This window comes from Rhamphochromis sp. 'chilingali', assembly GCF_963969265.1.
Source record: "Rhamphochromis sp. 'chilingali' genome assembly, chromosome: 4".
NCBI classification, from domain to species: Eukaryota; Metazoa; Chordata; class Actinopteri; order Cichliformes; family Cichlidae; genus Rhamphochromis; species Rhamphochromis sp. 'chilingali'.
Window position 1 is genome coordinate 16,946,893 of NC_137948.1, and position 20,465 is coordinate 16,967,357.

At 40.2% G+C, this 20,465-nt stretch overlaps 1 protein-coding gene across 2 annotated transcripts in view; it reads right to left on the reverse strand.

The window, feature by feature from the left end:
• Positions 1-16,589, reverse strand: part of rhbdl3 (rhomboid, veinlet-like 3) — an 82,616-nt gene extending 66,027 nt beyond the window's left edge. Inside the window, exons 1-3 of one of the 2 annotated variants that reach the window (XM_080879250.1) lie at positions 16,415-16,589; positions 15,674-16,217; positions 15,078-15,101 (exon numbers count right to left, since the gene is read on the reverse strand). In XM_080879250.1, coding sequence (XP_080735376.1) covers positions 15,078-15,101; positions 15,674-15,814 — 165 coding nt within the window. In that variant the 5' untranslated portion in view covers positions 15,815-16,217; positions 16,415-16,589. The remainder of the gene's footprint in view (positions 1-15,077; positions 15,102-15,673; positions 16,218-16,414) is intronic. The other variant, XM_080879251.1, reaches the window with a different exon arrangement.
• Positions 16,590-20,465: the final 3,876 nt, after the last annotated feature.

Sequence of the window (20,465 nt, forward strand, 5' to 3'; positions counted from 1 at the left end):
TCATTTTCTGCATGACTTCATCGGTCTCTCACATAACTGCATAACAGGTTTAGTCCCCTGTTCTTTACAATGGTGCTTTGATTCATGGAGATTTACAATCATTTATTTATGAAAAGATCCAACCACAGGCTGAAGTCTGGACGTTGACTGAGTCATCGCAGCTCCTTGATGCTTTTCCCTTTCAGCTATTCTGTTGTAGATTTGTTGTTGTGCTTGGGATCCCTGTCCTGTTGCGTGGTCCAATTTTGGACCAAAATTTAGCTAGTGGACAGATGGCTGCACATTTGACTCTACAATACTTTGCTATACAGAGGAGTTCATGGTCTAATCAATGACTGCAAGATGCCAAGGTTACTGGAAAACAAGCCCAAGTTATTACCCGTCCACCACCGTGCTTGGCAGCTGGTATGAGGTGTTTCTGCTGATATGCTGTGTTTGGTTTTTGTCTAATGTGGCGATGTGTATTCTGGTCAAACATCTCCATTCTACGCTTATGTATTCAAAGGGCATTGTTCCATTTGTTCCATCAAGTCTTCTGGTTTGTTCAGATACAACTTCGGCTTAAACTTAAGCCATGATGTCATGTTTTAGAGAGAAGAAGCTTTCTCCTGCAAACCATTCCTAATAAGTCATAATTGTTCAGTCTTTTTCTAAGTGTACTACTAACTGAGATGTAGCTCTTGAGTCTGCTACAGTTTCTCTGAGTACTGGGGTGAATTTGCTGGGATGTCCACTCCTGGGAAGATTGTGGCATTGTGTTAAAACACACTTAAAGGCTCCAGACCAGCAAACTGCTAAAACATCTGCTTTCATAGAGGAAGTCACACTTTATGATAACTGATGATGTGCATTTGATAAGCTACACCAGTGCTGCAACTTACCCTCTAAATTCCTATGGAAACAGTACGGTTATACTTAGATTTTTACAGGACTGCATAGAGCCCTGTGAAACCTTTCATTTTCACATGACAACTGGGGCACATCAGACCCACACAGCATCTGCCAGTGCCATAGCTGAGCCATGAGAGTCAAAAACAGCTCAGATAAGCCCCGCTGTGTCTGCATTATAGGTCTGAGTTGAGAAACTGAAATGAAAATGTAAGATGCAATTTCTTGCCATCAACAAACCCAACCATCAAATCTATAAATTTACAACTTGTGTCCATGTAATGAGCAAGTGCCATAAGAGATCTAGGATCAAGCCCGAGATCTATTCTAACTTACAGCAGCGATTTATTATTTCTTACTAATATCTTAATTAAGCACACAGTCTGACATTACTGTGCTGTAAAACTATGGCAACAGTTTTTTCCCCAGTGCTGAACAACACAGGCTATTCTCTTTGAGGAGTACAAAATATATTTTGTCTAAAAACAGTTACGCCTGTCCAACCATGAGAGAAAAGGGAATCAAAGTATCTTCCCTGAAGCTCATGCTTCATAGTAAACAATGCTGAAAAACTGCTGAAATTTTTATCATCAGTGGGAACAACTCCATCTATGACCTAATTTCATATCCCTGTATTTTACCATGGGCCTTCATTGTAAAATTACATGCAGGACGTCTGGATTATGTTTTATAACCTGAATGATTCAGTGTGCAGTTTATCTTATTTACCCCTTTATGAACAGACGCCACTGCAGCAGTCAGCAGTATCAATGCTAATATTCAAAAGGATGCTAGAATTCAGTAAACATCAAATCAGAAAGTTAAGGAGTTACAATGGCTGCAGATCCTGTTTGTCTAATTTTGTGTTGCACGCTGTGATGTGGTTTTGCCCTTGGCACTGTTAGCCACTTCAGCACTTTGGACCGGCTGGCAGGCTTTGGCATCGATGCCCTGTAAGACGACACAGGGGAGACAGGATGGTATCTGTGTGAAAGCTAAGCACTGTCACTCACCTTGGACATTTGCTGAGCCTGCCGGGCTGGCCCAAGATGTCTGAGAGTTACTGACCCATCCTCTCACCCAAACAAATCAAGCGGTTATGTTGACATAAAAGAGCTTTTATATAAAATATAAAAGCTCCAAAATCTCTAATAACCCCACTAATATTTAACGTTTACTCTCAGACGCATAACAACTTTTTCTCTAACAAAATTATGTTTTAGTGTGTAAAACCTCTTTTCATCTTTTAAGGTTATATAGAGTTCAAAGTCAGAAGAAAAACTCAAATCACTACATAATAGCCTATTAAAAAGCCAGTTATTCCCTTCCTTTAGTGTAAGATAGTCCAAATACACTTTGTACACTTATATTACTTATGTTAAATAAAAATAAAAAAATAAAATTACTACCCATGCAATTTCAACATAACTCAGTTTTTTTGTAACTTTTTTTGATATTCATTGTAATTGCTTTGCAAAGAAACACCGATGTCATGAATCACATAAAAACATCAGGAAGCTTCCTTTGCTTTGCTGTGGTATGGGTAACATAGTCAGTAAGAAGGCTGCAAAAATGTGAATGATCTGGACTCCTGACTTAAAAATGCAATTCACAGAGCCTCTCTCCTGATGTGAACAGTCTGACACAACAGCTCCTGGTCCAAGATACAACGAAAAGCTCCAAAGTTTTGCCTTTCTTATCTGCAATATTCAAACTTTTGAATAAAACCCATCCAAAGTTACAAGCATTTTCTTCAATTTGACTTTCTTCTTGAAATCTAAAACTGCCAACATTCAAAACTCCTCTGGTTTACTCTGAAACTGTATACAAAAGATGGAGGAAGCCATTATGATGTCATCCATCGGTGGATGATATCCCAGAGTGAACCTCATGCTGAGCATTTTCATCACCGTCATCTTGATGTGCATAATCTTAAAGTACCGCCATTCACCAGGATGACACCCTAAGGCATACCCTTTATGGGGGTTTTATTGGTCAATGTTACATTACATTACTTTATAGGTATAACATCAAACATGGCAATAAATAAATGCAAGGGAACCTTATATACTTGAAAATAAAATAAGAAAGCAGTAAGGAAACAGTAGGATGGGGCTAAGTATCAGTATCACGTATCACTTTCTCTAGGGACACCATTATCATTGTGCTGTCACCAAATACCAACATTTCGAATAAAACACGCAGACACCCTAAAGAGAATTCTCCACTAATGTGACCTACTGAGGTCCACACACACACACACACACACACACACACACACACACACACACACACACACACACACACACACACACACACACACACATATACACACTGACAGCAAAATGCAGCTGCTAAAAATATTTTCTTATTTAGTTATTTACTTAGATGCCATGATGTATCAATTGCTACAAAATCAGTGCAATACCATCGTTACTGTGGGTAATGTGTGATGATATTATCATCTCAATCGTGACTCTATGATTACCCACATTAGTAAACAGTAAACATCTCTCTCCCTTTCTTGAAGCCAGCTTCCTGATCTTGAAACTGGGGCAGGCACCGAGTCTGAGGGAAGTCACTTGTCTGCCTAATTTATTTAACCAATCTTAATGTGGCAGACAGAGGAACCTGATGTGAGGGCTGCAGAGAGAACAACTGCTCTGCAAAAAGTTATAACGAAGCGTCCAGGCCCACAGTCCCACCTGTACCGTGTCAAGTAAATTGTTTATATTCTTCTAAGTGCGTTATTAAGTAAAGTGACACCAGTTTGGGGGTTATATACAGTCTGCTTCTGGAAAGTTGTCATGTGAACACAAACCAGAGAAGCCACTGAGCACAGACAAAAGAGAGAATGGACACATTTTCTGTTCATTTTTAAAGTGGTGTTGAGCAAGAGTTCTCCAGGCTTTCTGGAGGTCTTATATGTTTTGGAGGGGTTTTTGGACATTGGCTGCTTGGCTCCAGTGTTTATCTTTCTTATATGTGTCTATACATAGAAAAGAATCCATTTTAAATTGTGTCTGTACACATTTTACTACTAGCAGCCTGTAAAAGATAAATAAGTAAATAGATAAATAAAGGCAAACTTTGTTCCCATTTCTTTAGCAGAACTTGTGAAAAATATGAGAGACAAACAGAGTCACGTGACCTCAAAGCTGGTACAACTGTGAGTGTCTACAGCTTGGAGCTGCATTTCACACAGTGGTATTGGGAATGGTGTTGGTGTGAAAACTGATGGAAATACGGAGATAGAAAAGTGTCTTCAGATTTTGATTTACCCTGAATTATCATCTGGAAAGGTTTTGATTAGCAACAGCTTCATTTTTCAACAAAAGCAGTAAAAGCATGAATAGAAGAACACACAATAGAGCACTATCGGCCAACATCCAAAGCGTTTAATGTCCTTCAGGAAGCCTGGAGAACTACTCCTGAAGACTACTTAAAGAAACAAAGAGAGTTCAGGCTGTGCTGAAGAATAAAGGTGGTCACACCAATTATTGACTTGCAAGCTCATTAGAACTGAACAAACTTAGTTTTTGCCTTCTATACTATATTTTAATGTATGTGTGCAGATATTTCAATAAATAACTGTATCTACTTTCCATTTTCCTATAAAAAATATAAAGAAATGTCAGGTACTGTATACTGTACGCACATGTATCTATCTTCTCAGCTATGCCACCACCCATGATGTTTAAAGCAAACGTCTGCATACTTTCCATGAAAGTATGCAGACATGTGAAAGTGTTTAATCACTAAGCTTCTAAAGATTTTCATACCAAATATTGACTTTTAAGCCTATTAGAATTGAACAAACTCTGCTTTTGCCTTATGTGCTATATTTCCATGTATTTTTGGACATGTTTCAATAACATATTGCACCTATTACACCTTTAATCAAGAAATTCAGATTTTTTTCACAGTACTGTTTTGTTTTTGTGACAAATGTATGGATGGAAAATGCCCCTAAACTAAGAAAAAGGTTTTAGTAAATTTAGAGAAGTAAATCCAGAAAAATGCGATCTGAGCTCACCACCTAAAGTTTTACTGTGGGCGTAAAAAAAAAAAAGCAGCAAAAAAGAAAAAAATGCCATTACCTTTGAATTATGCATTTTTCCTCTTGTCTGCACAACAGTCTGTCATGACTGCAAACTCTCCGGAGAGACAAGGAGGTGTGGGAATAAACAAGGAGTCGCTGGAGAAGCACTTTGTTAGAACAGCGCTTCACGGACAGCTGAGCACATAGTGAGACAAAGTGATCTGAAAGCCAACAAACAATTTAGAGTTCAAACTCAGCAAATACAGCCAGCATTATGAATCCAGCACATGGGCCTAAACATCTGCGGTAGCAGTTGTCAGCTTTCGTTTGAGGTGGTTGTCAATGTGCCATCTGTCTTAGTGAGCACTAAACGCTTCTTCTACTGGGAGAAGAGAGGGGAATGAAAGAGTTGGCTCAGCTGAACACTCAGTCAGAAACATTCCTTAATGGGAAGTGCTTGACTGAAGAGGCAGAAATCAGAGCACTGAAACACACAGACAGGTATACACAGAAAACACAGGGTTATTGTACCTGTGTCAACACCACACCTGCAAGGCTTCATTGTGGACCTGCATGGCCTATGGCATAGGAATGCGTCCTAAAATTGTGGTTTTCTTGATATCTCACTGGGGAGAACATTCACACAACATCTATAAACTGAGAAAAAGGGAGTCATTTTGTATTTCATGTGCCACAAGGTTCAAGAACTGCTTAGCTTACAAGTGTGCCACACATGTAAACACACACGCACACAGCTGCTAGTTGCTGTAATGTGTAATGGGTCATGACCAGATCTGTCAACAGCTCTGCAACCTGTGGGAAGACCTGTTGATACAATGAGGAATGAATGGACCTGCAATGTGTCTTTGATCCCCTGGAGGATCAGAGTGATGACCTGCTACAAGGAAACCGGACTCTGTTAAACAGTGATCCTGCACTGCTACGTTGAAATAGACGAAGAAAGTAAACTAGCTGTCATCTGTGGAAGAATGAGCAAGATTTTTACAGCTTTTAATTTCTTCATATGACTACTTCTGTAACTCATATTGTATATCATCAATACCTACAAAGAAAAAGTGAATATTGAGTGTTCAAATGTATCCTCTTATCTAAATGAGTTTTTGCCATCTTACATTTGTGACTTTGGAGCATCTCTACATCTGATTGGTTTGGACAAAATGGTTCGCACTTAGTGTCTTGAACAATACAAATGTAAGCGCATATATAAAGTAAATAAGAGAATAAGTATATTTTATTACATTTGTTTCTCCGTGCATGATCAACTTTAAACGACAACAGGTGAAACAACTGTAGGCAACGCAAAGTGGATGATCCTGAGTTAAGCCCGTCCACTTGATGAGTGGGATTCACTCATCAAGCATCACTTTGTCGCTGATGGTTGATCACTAGTGGACATTCCTGTAGGTAACCCTCTCATTTATTTACTACCTTGTCATATGTCAATGAGTGCTATCCTGCGCTCTCAATCATTTGCCTCAACATTGAGAAAAGTTTAAATTGGACCCGCCCACTTTGCAGGTATTTCGCCCATCCTCTCTTGAAGTCATTGAATGTAACTGAGTTCCTGTGTGGACAGGGCTTTAAACTTTTCTCAACTTTAAAATAAGATATAGAAAATACCTACCAATAATCATAAAGGACTGTACACCTACAGCAGCCTCATGGCTACAGGTAACCCATCCCACGAAGCTCCTGGTGCACAGTCTTTATGCTGATGTTAATAAAAGAGGATATGTGGAATGCTGCAGTTACTGAGTCAGCAGAGCATTCATGACTCTTACACACTAAGCACCTCAACATACCTCACTCGGAAACTCTGTTCTTGACTTTATAAAATCGGCCACTTCTCAGCTGAGCTGAGATCTATTTCTTTCAGTGGAATTGTTCTCCTGAGCACTGGCATGTCTGGTTGATGATCTATTATGCGTGTTGATACTTGAGTTGTGCTTTCTGTTTAGTAGAAGTGAATAATGATTCATGAGTTAACCTGACTCGATGACTCCATCTTTTTTATATATGCTATGTTCCACACTGCAATAATATCAGTTATAGTTGATCATGAAATATCTATGACAACTGGACCAAAAACACTTGAATTCAAAGATTAAGAGGTGCAACCCAATACTTTTGGCCATAAAGTGTAGAGCAACCTCGAGCCTAGAAGCTACCAGTTGTCAGCAACAAAGCGATGTACATTGAGCAAAGTGCTTCCTTTGCGATTGCCCCTTAAATCTGGTTTTCAAACCTAAAAAACAGAATTTTTGAAATCTTAGATTGGCTTTATTTATGGGTGAAAATAAGCTTTGGTTATTTTTTTCTCACTAAAACCTTTTGCAGCATGCCTGCTAATTGGCTGTGTTGAAAAAGCTAGATCTATCTATTTTCTTCTATAATTTTCAAGGTTGTATTCCTGTTTGATAATTATAAAAAGCAAATCCTTTTGGCACTTTTGTTCAAATAACAAATAAAAGATGACAGCAAAACATGCTTGTGTAAAGCAGGAGAGGACAAAACAAGTCTGGATACCTGAGACTAAACAAAGTAAGCAAATGTGTTTGTTTGATGTCCGAACATTGGCTGATAGCTAAATCTTGTTATTATGATTTATTATGATGAATAAATAAGGAGAAAAGGAGAATTTGGAGAATTATTTTCATGCTGCAACATGAAAAGATTTTTTTTCACGTATAAATCGTGTTTGCAGGTTAAGCTGGCTTTCGGGAGCACACTGGATGTGCTTTGCCCTATGCAAAGCCCAGTGGCTTAACAGGACCATAACAATCAAACAGTCATTTTGTGTAGCTTAGGCCAGAGCCTGCGGGCTGACTGCAGGCAGCCTACAAGCGTAACATTGAGCAATAAAGGATCCAGAGTTTATGTCATGCTGGCACATACAGCACAGAGCGGGACCAAGCTTTTCTCTTAAAATTAAACTCTTCTGTTTTAACCATCAGAGCTAACTAAACCATCCCAACATTGATAAGTGGTGTTGAGAAATGCCACCGCATTAATGGTTAAAAACAGTGCAAAAATGACAGGTTACCAACAAAAGCCATCATTCAGGAATAAACTAGAACCCAGTTTCAGCCAAAACTCTCACAATCTCACAGCTAGAGAGACTACAACATGATCTTCCAGACAAAAAATAGCTTATTGTGAGCTGTGTCAGCAGTGACATAGACACGCACTCGGCTCACAATCACAATATATGTAGCCTTGCTGAAAACAATACCTCAGGCTCCTTTATCAGCCACTGATTTGATGTTTTTCGTCTGTAGCCCTTCAGTTTTTGGGCTGTTATTGTATCATTGATGAGCTAGTGCATGGTGATGTGTGGATCTGTGAACAGAGCTAATGGAAAGAGATTAAATAAAAGCACTGATGAGCAGACAGAGACTGAAGCCTTGTCACATCTGCAGTGTCATCCACTTAACTCTGATGGCAAATCGCATTTCAGAAGAACGAGACAAGAGACAGAGAGGTAATAAGTGAGATGAAAGAGAACGTAGAAAGCAGACCAGTCAGGGATGATTTGTGAAGAAGCCCCATCAGAATGTACGCACTGGCATTGGTCCTAAAAGGCAATAGGCATACCCCGCCTTCTTCACTGCCCTCCCTTGACTTCTAGTAATGGATTTACATTCTCAGGACCGGTGTGTACAAATCTACTAGATGCACATGCATACAAACACACGGCATATGGAGGTTGCCAAATTACCGAGCCATTCAGCTATCAAAAGAGACACCTCGGATTCATGTCACTGCTGTGTTTTGCACACTGTAGCCAATTACAAATAAACCGGTGCATCGTCTATCTCTCATTTACAGATCGACAGACAAGGCGGCTATTTTTACCTCTGCATAAAAGCAGAAACTGTTTTCACACTCCGCCAACTGGAACTGTGCCTTTCATTAAGGAAATCTATTTAGAGCTGAGCAGGGGAGCGGCAAAGGAGTGGGGGAAAGATGAGCACTGATTAAATCTTTCAATGAAAATGTTTGAGGCTCTCTCTGTTATTTCATCACCGCACAGGCCAGGCGCTTTGCAATAAAAATGAGGCGGAGTGTATTTTGCTTTCAGGATCCTGAATCGAGACAACACACTTCAAAAAGTGTTTGTCGTTGGCTCATCTCCAGGACTCAGCTGGTGTCAATCACATGTGTGCCGTTGGATGAGCAGGTCAGCAAACTGTGACCTCGCCATCTGTGTATGTGTCAGAGGCAATTAGGCTCATAAACACATCAGGATACTAAAAATAAAGTGGATAAAAGAGAGAAACACTAATAAGTAAATTTATACACAGAAAGCAATTAGAAGCTAATTGATATCAAGGACATAAAAGGTACAAATACAGGGAAAAAACGCCTGTCCTGGAAATATTTTGGTCAAACATTGACCATCTGATCTAGTCTCAGATTTCTTGAAAATGGGGAGCGGCAAAGGTCCTTATGATTTATCCTTTACAGTCTGCGGGTGCCATTCTTTGAAATGATGCAGGCCTTACCCTCTTCAAACACAATACCTAACTACCACTAGATTCACTCACTGCTGTTGTCTCATTGTCTAAACCTCCTTCTGTTTTTAGTGTAAGTAAAACTGATGGGGCGTGTCGAGACATCCTCTCCCTGCATGCACCGCTAATAGCAGCTGAGGCTTCCCAGTTGGCTTTCCATTAAGTGCCAGTCAACTGGGTGGTGGACCATTCGCTCATTTACTCAGACAACATGATATCCTTGTTTCCTATGGTGTGCATTGTTTCAGATTAAGTGGCAACAGAGTTGCTAAATATCACCTTTAAGATTTTTGCTTGATAACTTGTTTATCTGCATACTAGAATTAGGTGACCCCGTGTTTGAATGTTACTTAACACTAATTATAAGATATGTGTCTGTGCAACGACAGCATCGGCGGCCAAAAATTGACGTTGAGCCAGAGCCCAAATCCAGTATATGATGCTAGGAGGCTACGCCCATCATTCACAAAGTTCGTGGTTTCCCCTCGATCAGTCATGCTTGACATCTTTTAGAATATACGGGTCATGAGGAAGGAGGCACTAACCAGCAGTTTACAGGAAAATATACACTAATGTGCAAAAGTATTGAGCCAGTCTAATTTATTTGGATTTTGCTACCATGTAGTCAGACTTGCTTGTCATTTTTATTGTTGTTGAGCAATAATTCTCCACACTTTCCTGAAGTTTTTCTTTTGACATATCCACTTCTTTGCTTATGTTCAAGTGAGAACGTGTTGCCAATCCCTATACCTGGCCATTTTCACTGTTAAATCACTTTACACTGAGCTGTGAATCATTGAAGCACAAAAAAGGAACCTAAATCAAGGGATGAACCTTTTTTTCTAGACTTAACAGACAACTTAGCAAAGAACCAATCTCTGTGTATTTAGGTATTTCGTTATTTGCAGCATGTCGCTAAAACACAAAATGTGTTCCAATTATTTAGCTGAATCTATTTTTTTAAATTCCAAAAATAACATCATCTGATACTTTTTCTTCACCAAAAACATGATTATTGAAGAGCCATTGATCAATATTTTTGTGTGCCGCGTGTCACTAAATAATTTGAGGAAACTGGACATGTGAAGGTGAAAAAAAGACACTACAGAAGATGAGCAGTATCTTCAAGCCACATCCAAAAGAAAAACAGCAACAAAAAATAATAATAACAATCCAACAAAGGCCTTGCTAGAGTTGGCCCTTCAGTTGATCCATCTATGGTTCACTGAAGCCTCATCAGAAATGGTCCCAAATGAAGGATGGCTGTCAAGAATCCATTCTTAAGGAAGTGAAACAGGGAGAAAAGGCTGAGGGATGCCAAATGACACACAAATTGGACTGAAAATCACTGGTAACAGGTCTTATGGAGTGATGAATCCAAACTTGACATTTTTGGTTCAAATAATCAGAGGACTCAGGAGAGAAGCCCAACAGTGTTTTCCATCTGGAAAACACGGTGAAGGCTCGTTCATTTTAGACAGTGGGGTTGGGGATCTTTTGAAATTGATGGATTTATGAATTCGGATTTGACCAAATGCAACACCATCTGTAAACATTGTGATTGGCCATAGCCTTATCTTTCAGCACAATGATTCCAAACGAACTGCCAGTGCAGTAAAAACATACCCTGACAGAAAAGCACACAATGGAACAATATCAGTCATTGATTGGCCTCCCCGGAGCTGTGACCTCTCTGGGATCATCTTTACAGAAAATGTGAAAGAAAAAAGGCAGCCAACATCCAAAGAAGAGCTTTGAATCTCCTTCAGGAGGCCCGGAGAACTGTTCCTGAAGACTACTTCCAGAAATAAGAAGAGTTCAGGCTGTGATGAAGAATAAAGGCAGTCATACCACATACTAATTTCAAGCTCATTAGAACTGAACAAACTTTGTTTTTTCCTCACGTTTTGATAAATAACTGTATCTACTTCCCATTTTCCAGGAAGAATAAAAAGAAATGACATGTACTGTATACTGTATCTCCCCAGCTAGACAACCTTCCTAAAAGAACTATAAGACATTGATTTATGTGGCTCCAGTCAGTTGTTTTGGGATTTTCTTTGCCACCAACCATGAAGTTAAAAGGGAAACACTTTCACGGAAAGTATGCAGACATGTGAAAGTGTTTAATCACTAAGCTCCTGTGGGCGCATGCCTGGGGGATTTTCGAAGTGGCATTGGGAGCATGCTGTCAACACAAAGGCATCTGTGGACACACTTATGGATTGCACATAAACAAACACACACACAGAATCAAAGATGTATTAGTATTCACTGACAATTTATGAGAATTGACAAACAATCCTGTTGTGCGTCTTCAGTCGAGAGTTAGCTAAAGAAAAGTTTCTAAAGAAGAGGAAGACAATCTATGGTTTGTATATATCCTGCCTTTACAGGTGCTTCATCTCATTTGAGCTGAGCCACGTCGCAATCAGTACATCTGGGGACTTCTACTATCAGCAATCGCAAACGCAGATATAGTCCCAGCCCCGGTAAATAATAACTTTGAGTCTTTGCTGTGTGTACGTAGCTCTTCGCAATCAATATTGTAAGAAAATCACCATCTAGGTCAAGACAGCTAAAGGAGAGAGACGCTTTTTAGACACTTTTTTTACCAGCGGGTTGAAAAAGAAATCTTTAGCGCTCCCAGTCACACATAAAAAGCCATCTGATGTGCCTTCCCTGGCTGAGCAAAACAAATGTGTTTCCTCCATTTTACCATGTGATTTAAACATGCTTAATATGGTTTATCAAATAAATCCTAGACATAAACTGGATTGATTAAATCCACAGAAACCTTCAAAAAAAGAAAAAGAAAAAAAAGAAACATCATTATCTGAGCTCTGGTGTGCAAATCAGTCAGGGTAGAAAGAAGAATCTGTAAAGGGCCCTTTCTTTTTCTTCTGATGACATGTGCCGTGTGTAATCACGCTACAATGACTGCAGCCTTTTCAGATTTGTGTGTCTAGAGGACAAACAGAGGCTGGGACACTTTGATTATGAGGGAGAGCGAGGGCAGTGCAGCTGCTGTCCGCGCTAACAGCATCTCCTCTGCTTCATTAGATATCGCCTGTGTCTGTGTTGAGTCTCGATGTTTGTTTCAGGCGATGGGAAACATGAATCAAAGCATTCTGAGGTTTGCTCTCTTGCTTCCTGTGTGCAGAGAAAGAAAGCACTTATACAGCAACAAAATCCTCTCCAGGGACTGGAGAGAGGAGTGAGGGGGAAACAGAGCAACGCAGCACTTTGATTCCTGTCCCCAATGGTCTGAAATCCAGAAATGATAGCTGTATGTACAGAGTCACGTGGGAGCTGGTAAAATTGATAGGATGGCAAAGGGTTGTTTTTTTTTTACACAGCTCAAACTGCTTTAAAGAGTTGGGAGCAAAGCCAAAGAGTGAGGCTGAAAAGAATGAGAGAAAATGATCCTGTAGTTTCTTTGCTGTGCAAACATCACTGAGAGAGATGACAGGATAAAATGCGCGCTGTCGAGACCATACAGAGGTGTCAGGACTGATTAACAGAAAAGATGCATCATTGTCCTCAACATTAGACGCTGTATTTTTAGCTGATTTGTAACATCTAGTTATTAGAAGGTGAGATTTTCATTCGTGAGGCATTTTCAAGTTTACATACTGGGATATCTTTTAAAGAAACAAATGTATACAACCTGTCAGCCAAGAAAAACTGCTCTTTTTTTTTCGTTTAGAATCGACAGATGTTCTCAGCTGTCCTCAAATATGATGATAATATGTTATAAACGTGAAGAAAGGACTTTGTTACCTGTACTTGATTGACCTCTTACCGGTCAGTCCACTAAGTCATGACTTTTCTTTGTTTTGAAAACTTGTTTGGTGACCTGTTGCATGTCACACCCCTCTCTTCCCTTGTTCCACATCTCTGAACCATACATATTTCTATTCATTCACATCTTATATTTACCAAATAAAGTATCCAACACATGAAATAGACTTCCACACATACAGATGAACTTTGAAATGTGTATCTTTACTCATAAATCTTTGGATCTTGCTCTTTGTTTTTCAGTAGCTTTCATCTTTTGTTCCACATGCAGTAACACGGGCTGCCAGGGTGGATTAAAAGCCTTCTTTTCCTGGTCTTCAGTGGCCCATCATTTCTCTTGTCGCTTCACAGAAGCTGGGGGTCCCCGAGGTCAGCCCCTTGACAAATGGACCAACTCATTGTGTGAACCAAGAAGGAAAGGAGACCGAAAGAGTGAAAGGATATTTGTTGCTACCACGGTGAGTAGAGACCCTGCCATTTGCTTTTTTCTGACCGACGCCCACTTGAGGAAACTCCAAGCTGTGCAGCACACATGGAGACAGCGGCTTGAGAGGCCCACTTAATGCCGCCATCACTTACACACACACACCATAATCCCACGGGACCTCTGTCTCCCCCTTAAAAGTGAGGCTGACACGAGCCTCAGTCTCAACCCTAAAAATCCCAGCTGACCACTGCACTCACGCACACACACACATAAATATGCACACAATTCCCCACATGAGAAAGTGGGGGGCCCTATGCCGAGCAGGTGATGCAGTAGTCGCACACACTGCAAGCTGTGTGGGCATAAGTGTGCGTGTGTTTGTGTGATAGAGGGGGGCTCATTTGCCGTCTGTCAGTCCTGTCAGACCTGCTGCTTGCATGATCAGCCAGTCGCTGTTTCTCTTCTCCTGGGGTTTCTCGGTTGTGTGTGTCTGTGCATGTGTGTGTGCATGGTGGCATGTGTTTCTTACAAGACTGCTCTGACTCACAGATCAATCCATCCAGGTGTATCGTCCTAATTGTATTACTGGGGCCGATATCAGTTAATGACACAACCACCACAGCCCCCTCTTCTCCACGAGTTTGGTTTGACAGCGATTCGACCTGGTTACACATTATGCCGTCATACCCAGCGGGCGAAGGATTTAAAGCTGCACTAGGCAAGATTTTGATCTGAAAATATATTTATCAACTCATCCTAATTCATAAACTGGGACTGGAGGGAAAAAAGACTCAGGATTCAAGTCAATTAACCCCACGAAACTCTGATGCTACTTTTTTGTGGAACTGATCAAAGTTTAGCAGTATTTTGAAACTATAAAAAATATTAAGTAGGCACTTGTGATAGCTGAACAGAAAATATTTGCATCATATTTCTAAAATCTAAATTTTTTTTTGTTGCTTTTGTATGTCATTTCCTTTACCAGTTTGCAAAATCCCCCAGCGCAGGTTTAAATCACTTCTGTTAGTGATTAAGCCACTGTTACAGCACATTTACAATGATAAGGTCATGATCCATGGGCAATTCACACTAAAGCGCACTAAATATGGAGTTTTTAATATTAAATATCGTTGCCTCTGGTGCAATCCTGCAATCCTGATCTTGCTAAATCTTTCCTATGTTTCATGACCTTTAAGCAAGACAATGCCGTTTTTAACAGATTAATATATCTGTGTTGCTTGGAGCGGATAATAAAGATTAAGACATAGGTCACCAACAGTTCACACACAGATGAGCACCTTCAGAGACAACACAGTTCCACGATGAGTGAAACATGCATATGAAAAGTCAAGCCTAAAGGACTAAAGGTTGTGATACATACCTTGTCAAACAGAGACTTCCATTGCTGAGACAAGTAAAAAGAGAAAAAGAGCGTGTGAAGCAATGAATAAGAGGAATAGATGGGAAGAAAAATAAACTCAGAAACAGGTACCAGACAGGAGGGAAGCACCTGTTTGATAATGATGAATCTCGGCCAAAAGGGCTTCCTTCACTAAGCATTTGCCATAATTGCAGTCTTGCGATCACATGCAGCTATTATCTGATCATTACAGTCAATGAGCCGCAGCAAAAGATAACAAGGTACCAAAAGTGTGCCTCATTATGTGTAAAAGGTAGTATGCTGTGAGCGTGTGTCTTTGGAAAAGATGAAGCAAAGTGCTGGGTGCTTTTACTAACTCGGCTCTCAAAAGAATAAACAGTATTTTAAATTCCATCTCGTGTCTTTGTAAAACGCTTGTTTTTGTCAGTTGTGCCACTGAATTTAGGGACAAATGACTTTCTGAAATTAATTTTAGAGGGACTGTGTTTAACTTCGCTCAAAGAAAAAGAAGCTGAAGGTCCTGATTCATAACTGTGAAAATGTCAAAAGGTTACAGGGGTCATGTGTTCACTTGACGCCACATTGTGTAGACCTACTTCTTCTGGAGCCACTGGGATGACTTCGGTACTTTCCAAAACCTCGATCTCCTCGCCTTCTGCGTTGGCCGCCACCGCCGGAGAGATGTTCACCGGCGCCTCCCGGGTTCCGCCTGTCATTCTCAGGCTGCTCTTCTCCATACACCCACGGAGAGCAGCGATGCGGTCCTTAGGAACGACTCCACATGCTGTAGTTTAAAATCCCATGCTCCCGCCGCGATGAATTAAACGTGTGCGCACTCCGGTTATGCCCGACGCACTTTCACATAGACAGAGCAAGCAAAGCTTCATCCGCAAGGGAGAAGTTGACGTCTGACAGTTTAGTAAAAGCCAGTTAGGGGATAAAAAAAAGTATCCATACAGTGTCACACAATTTGTCAATACATCGTTAGTCAGCAGTGACAAAAGGTTTTCAGAGGTGGAGATGAGTCTTTCCGCGAAAAGAGGCGACGATCCAAGTTTGCGATGCTGGGGACGCACATTGGCAGAGCGAGTCTTCTCACTTCGAGAGGTGCGACGCAGCAGCAGCAGAACGCAGATCCAACTGAAAAAAAAATAATTACATCATCAGTAGTGACAACAACATGAAACCCAGAAAAGGGATGACGACATCGACCTATGAAGTCTCGTATGGCCTCTCCGGGCAGAGGTAAAAGTCTACTTCAGAAGCGTGGGCACATGGCACACTGGGAGAGAAGTTCAGTTATGTGCCAGCTTCTTTTTTGTGGTGCGTCACGTTACCTGGCACGCTGTTTTCTGCCGGTCGACGGCGCAGAGCGGGAAAGGCCGTCTGGTTTCTCCACCGTGCGCCGTGCAAGAAACCTCACTAGGGGGCGGGGGGCACAAAACGACCGCCTCAGACGGGATGGTTGGATCAGCTCCAGGAGACGCCGCGACTCTGCTCCATCCGCATACGTCCTTCCAGGCACAGAGGGAGTGAAGAAGAGAGGGAAGGTGGGGGCGGAGAGATAAGGGAAGGGAGGGAGAAAGGGAGAGATTTGGCCGGCGGTGAGGAGGGATCACCAGCCACTGCCTCTCGGGGGTTTCGAGGAACTCCGGCTCCCTGAGCGAGCAGCTGGCTGTCGCTGGCTCGTGGGGTTTAGGGTGATTTGTGCACGATCGTAACGACTTGTGTTCATCTTTACTGCTTAAGTGTGACCATATGGAATACAACATGCTCATTTTTTATTTTTTACTTCTTTTTATTTGTATTGTTTGTGGAAAAGTCTTGTTTTAAAAGACTTTTGTAGCTGTCGAGCACAGCTGTACCCAAAAGACAAGCCCCATCCACCCAACAATTAGAACACGCACTTGCCCTAATCTCTTCCTCCCCGTAAAACATTAAGGAAGCAGATGGTTTATTTTGGGAAAACACGATAACATTACTAAGCAAAGAATACTTCTGGAGCAGGCAGGTGTTTGTTCTTAAGCAATTTGCTCCCAAAATATAAATATTAAGCATAAAATATTCATGCAAAAATAAGGTTTAACCACAGAATCTTCTGAGGTAAAGGTAATTATGCGCCAAAAGCTGACAATTACTCTTAAAAATGATGGAGAATACCAGAGAGAATCACTGCATTGTAATCCACTATGTGTTTTGTTTTCCATGCATACACTGGTGAAGAAATTCATAAAGTTAAGTTTATGACACTTAAAATTTCCTAAGGGAGGACCCTCGCTTAATGTCCCACCATATGCTCAAATAAAAACTACAGACATAGTATCTTGGTTCAACATTTCCCTGTTAATATTTGCAGCTAGAGTGAGCATTTCACGTTTGGTCTGATCCATCTAATCTAAAACAGTCCATTCATTTAACTTTATTTTTATAGCACAAAATTACTGTAAAAGTCTACATTCACGATTTTATTTCAAGGTAAAGATTCCAAAAAAATCTCGAAGACAAACTCAACACAACAGTAAGCAAGCACTTGGCATACAGCTCTATTGTGCTATAAACACTAATTAATCATGCCCCAAAAAACAGCATACAAAATCGCTTCAGTCTAAAAGCGGGAAGGAGGGAGTGTCCAAAGCTATAAATTCCGTTTTATTTAGAGGGATATAAAATGTCCCCTCCAGCCCGCAGCTACAAAAAGCAGGGGCCCCACCTCAGACAAACACATACCAATTACCTGAGGAGACATCAAACAAACATAATAGTTGGGTGGAAGCCATGTATGAGGAGAAATTATGTGGTCTGCAGTGTGTGGGTTGATCAGTATCCATCAAGTAAACCTCCCCCAGGTACTTCGTGTTCGCATTACCATGGTAACCATATGACCAGTTGATATTTTTAACCCTGGGGGTCTCTCCCTGACTCCCACACAACAACGTGGGATTAAAGCTGAACTTTGTCATGTTGCTTAAAAAAGGAGGAAAACAGAATAATTGGTCAAAGGTCACCAGACCCAGTGTTGAGATTCTGTATTCTTATTTTGTGCTTTTTGTGCACTGGAGAGAAAAAAGTTTAATGGCAGTTTTTTGAACTTACTGTAGGTTGCACAAATAATTCACTCTTCATTACCTCACATGACCATCTCCGTGCAGGTGAAGCAGATGCATGAGCGACACCTTACGATCTGATTTGCACTTCTATTTATATCCTGAAGCAGAAACACAGCCCCAGACCATCACACTACCACCACCATGTTTGACTTTATGATGTTCTTTTTATAAAGCAGCATTTGTCTCTTCAGTCTACAGAATATTTTCTAAAAGCCTTGGGAATCATCAAAACATTTGATGGGTTTTTTACAAATCTGAGATGAACCTTTGTGTTCTTTTTGGTCACTAGTGATTTATTCATACTGGATCTCTCCCATGGATGTGCACTTCTCTCTTGTTGCTAAATTGTGAACACTGAACTGAGGCAAGTGAGGCCTGCAGTTCTTTAGATGTTGTTCTGGTTTCTTTGATTTGTCATTGAGTCTCTGTTGTTGTCATTGTCGTAGGATGGGCACTGCTGGGAAGCTTCACTACTTCACAAAGGTTCACAAAGTTTGGATAATGGCTGTCTCTGTGGTTCGCTGGAGTCCCAGAGCCTTATAAAAATGAAACGCTTTTTTAGATGGATTGATGTCAATGACTTTGATTCTCAGCTGTTTCTTTAGATTGTGGCATGATGCTTTTTGAGATCTTTTACCTGCTTCACTTTGTCAGAAAGATTCTGTTTAAGTGGCTTTAATTAGGCTTCAGTGTGGCTAATGAAATTAAAGTCAGCTTTCAAACAAACATGCATAATCACAGTTAATTGTGGGAAATTTGTTTTTCACACAAGGCTGACGATGCACTGAATTGTGACAAATATGCAAAAACCTAAGAAATCAAGGAGGTGGTAACTACTTTTTCATGACACCCTGTCTTATTGTAAAGCTCAGCCAGAATTGATCTTTTCAACTATAAAACCAGGCATAAAATCATAAAAGACACCAGAGAACCGGAAAACTTATTGTCTCAACAGCTGCAGACAGCCCAGGAATTTCCATTTAAAACAAGTACAAAACCAGCTTTGAGGTGGCTTTCACAGGTCATGTGTTAACATCAGCTGAAGAGCTGTAACCCAAGAGACAGAGGGAAAGGACAGAGGTGATGAGGAAAGAGAGTGTGAAGAAGAAACAGAGAGAGACAAGATGTTTGGTTAGAAAAACACCTGCTATGTGGGGGAACTTAGCTCATCTATAAATGAAGACCTGAACTGTATCACTTTCTTTTCGCATCCGTGTAGCTCAGGGCTGTTTGCAGGCACCAACTGCTCTTTATTAACACCATTCCTGATGGTGTGAAAGTGTTTATTTGCACTGAAATTAAAGTGACTGAGTGAATCAGTGATGGACTCATTGATTGTTAATTATTTAAATGTTGTTTTTCTTCTCTCCATTTTTATGTTTTGTATTCATTTATTTATTTGTTTGTGTATTTTGCATATCCCATACTTGCAGTAACAGATGCTGACTAAGTTTAATTAGGTTAAGTGTTTTAAAAAGTTTCCATTATTGAGTAGTTTTAGCTACTATGACCACTGTCTGCTGTAGAAAACACAATTTTTTTATTTAACTTCATATTATCTGTTGCTATAACTAGTCTGCTATTTAAAATGTATACAAGCACATTAATTTTAGCTAGACATTTGAACTAATGGCAGAAGTTATTTCACTCATTTATTCATTTGCTTTAACCAAGAACATCACAAATCTGTTATCTTTTTATATAATATATAAATATATAAAAATATATATAAGAAAAAAGACTTAAAGACTTTAAAACAGTAGTAATTAATAGAAACTAAAATTCCCAGAGATTTAAACGGAAACTCCCAGGAATTTCAATGTAGTTTATTCTGAAATACATACCAGAAAGTGCACTGGGATAAGGTGGTACTAATTTGGGTTTTTACAGGAAGGAAGAAACATTTTGATTGTAATTTTGGGTAGCAAGTAACTTCAGGTATTTTACAGTAAAGAAGAAATAAACTACACTGTATGTGACTTCAAGTAGTGAGTATCTTTAGTTATTTTAGCTGAAAAACTAGCAACAACATTAAATATATAACTATGCAGATTATGGAGTGACTTAGAGTGTTTGACCAGTCACCAGGGTAAAACATATGACAGTCAACAGTTCAAATGTTGTGGTTCACATTAATTAGGTGGTTAATATATGCCCAGCTAATTCTTGCTGGTGCCTCATTGGTCGATATGTAAGTATGTTGAATCTGATGTTGTATATCATTGGTTGTCTTTGGTTGGTTGCCTAAGCCACTTCATAATATGGCCCTTTCCCTAAAACA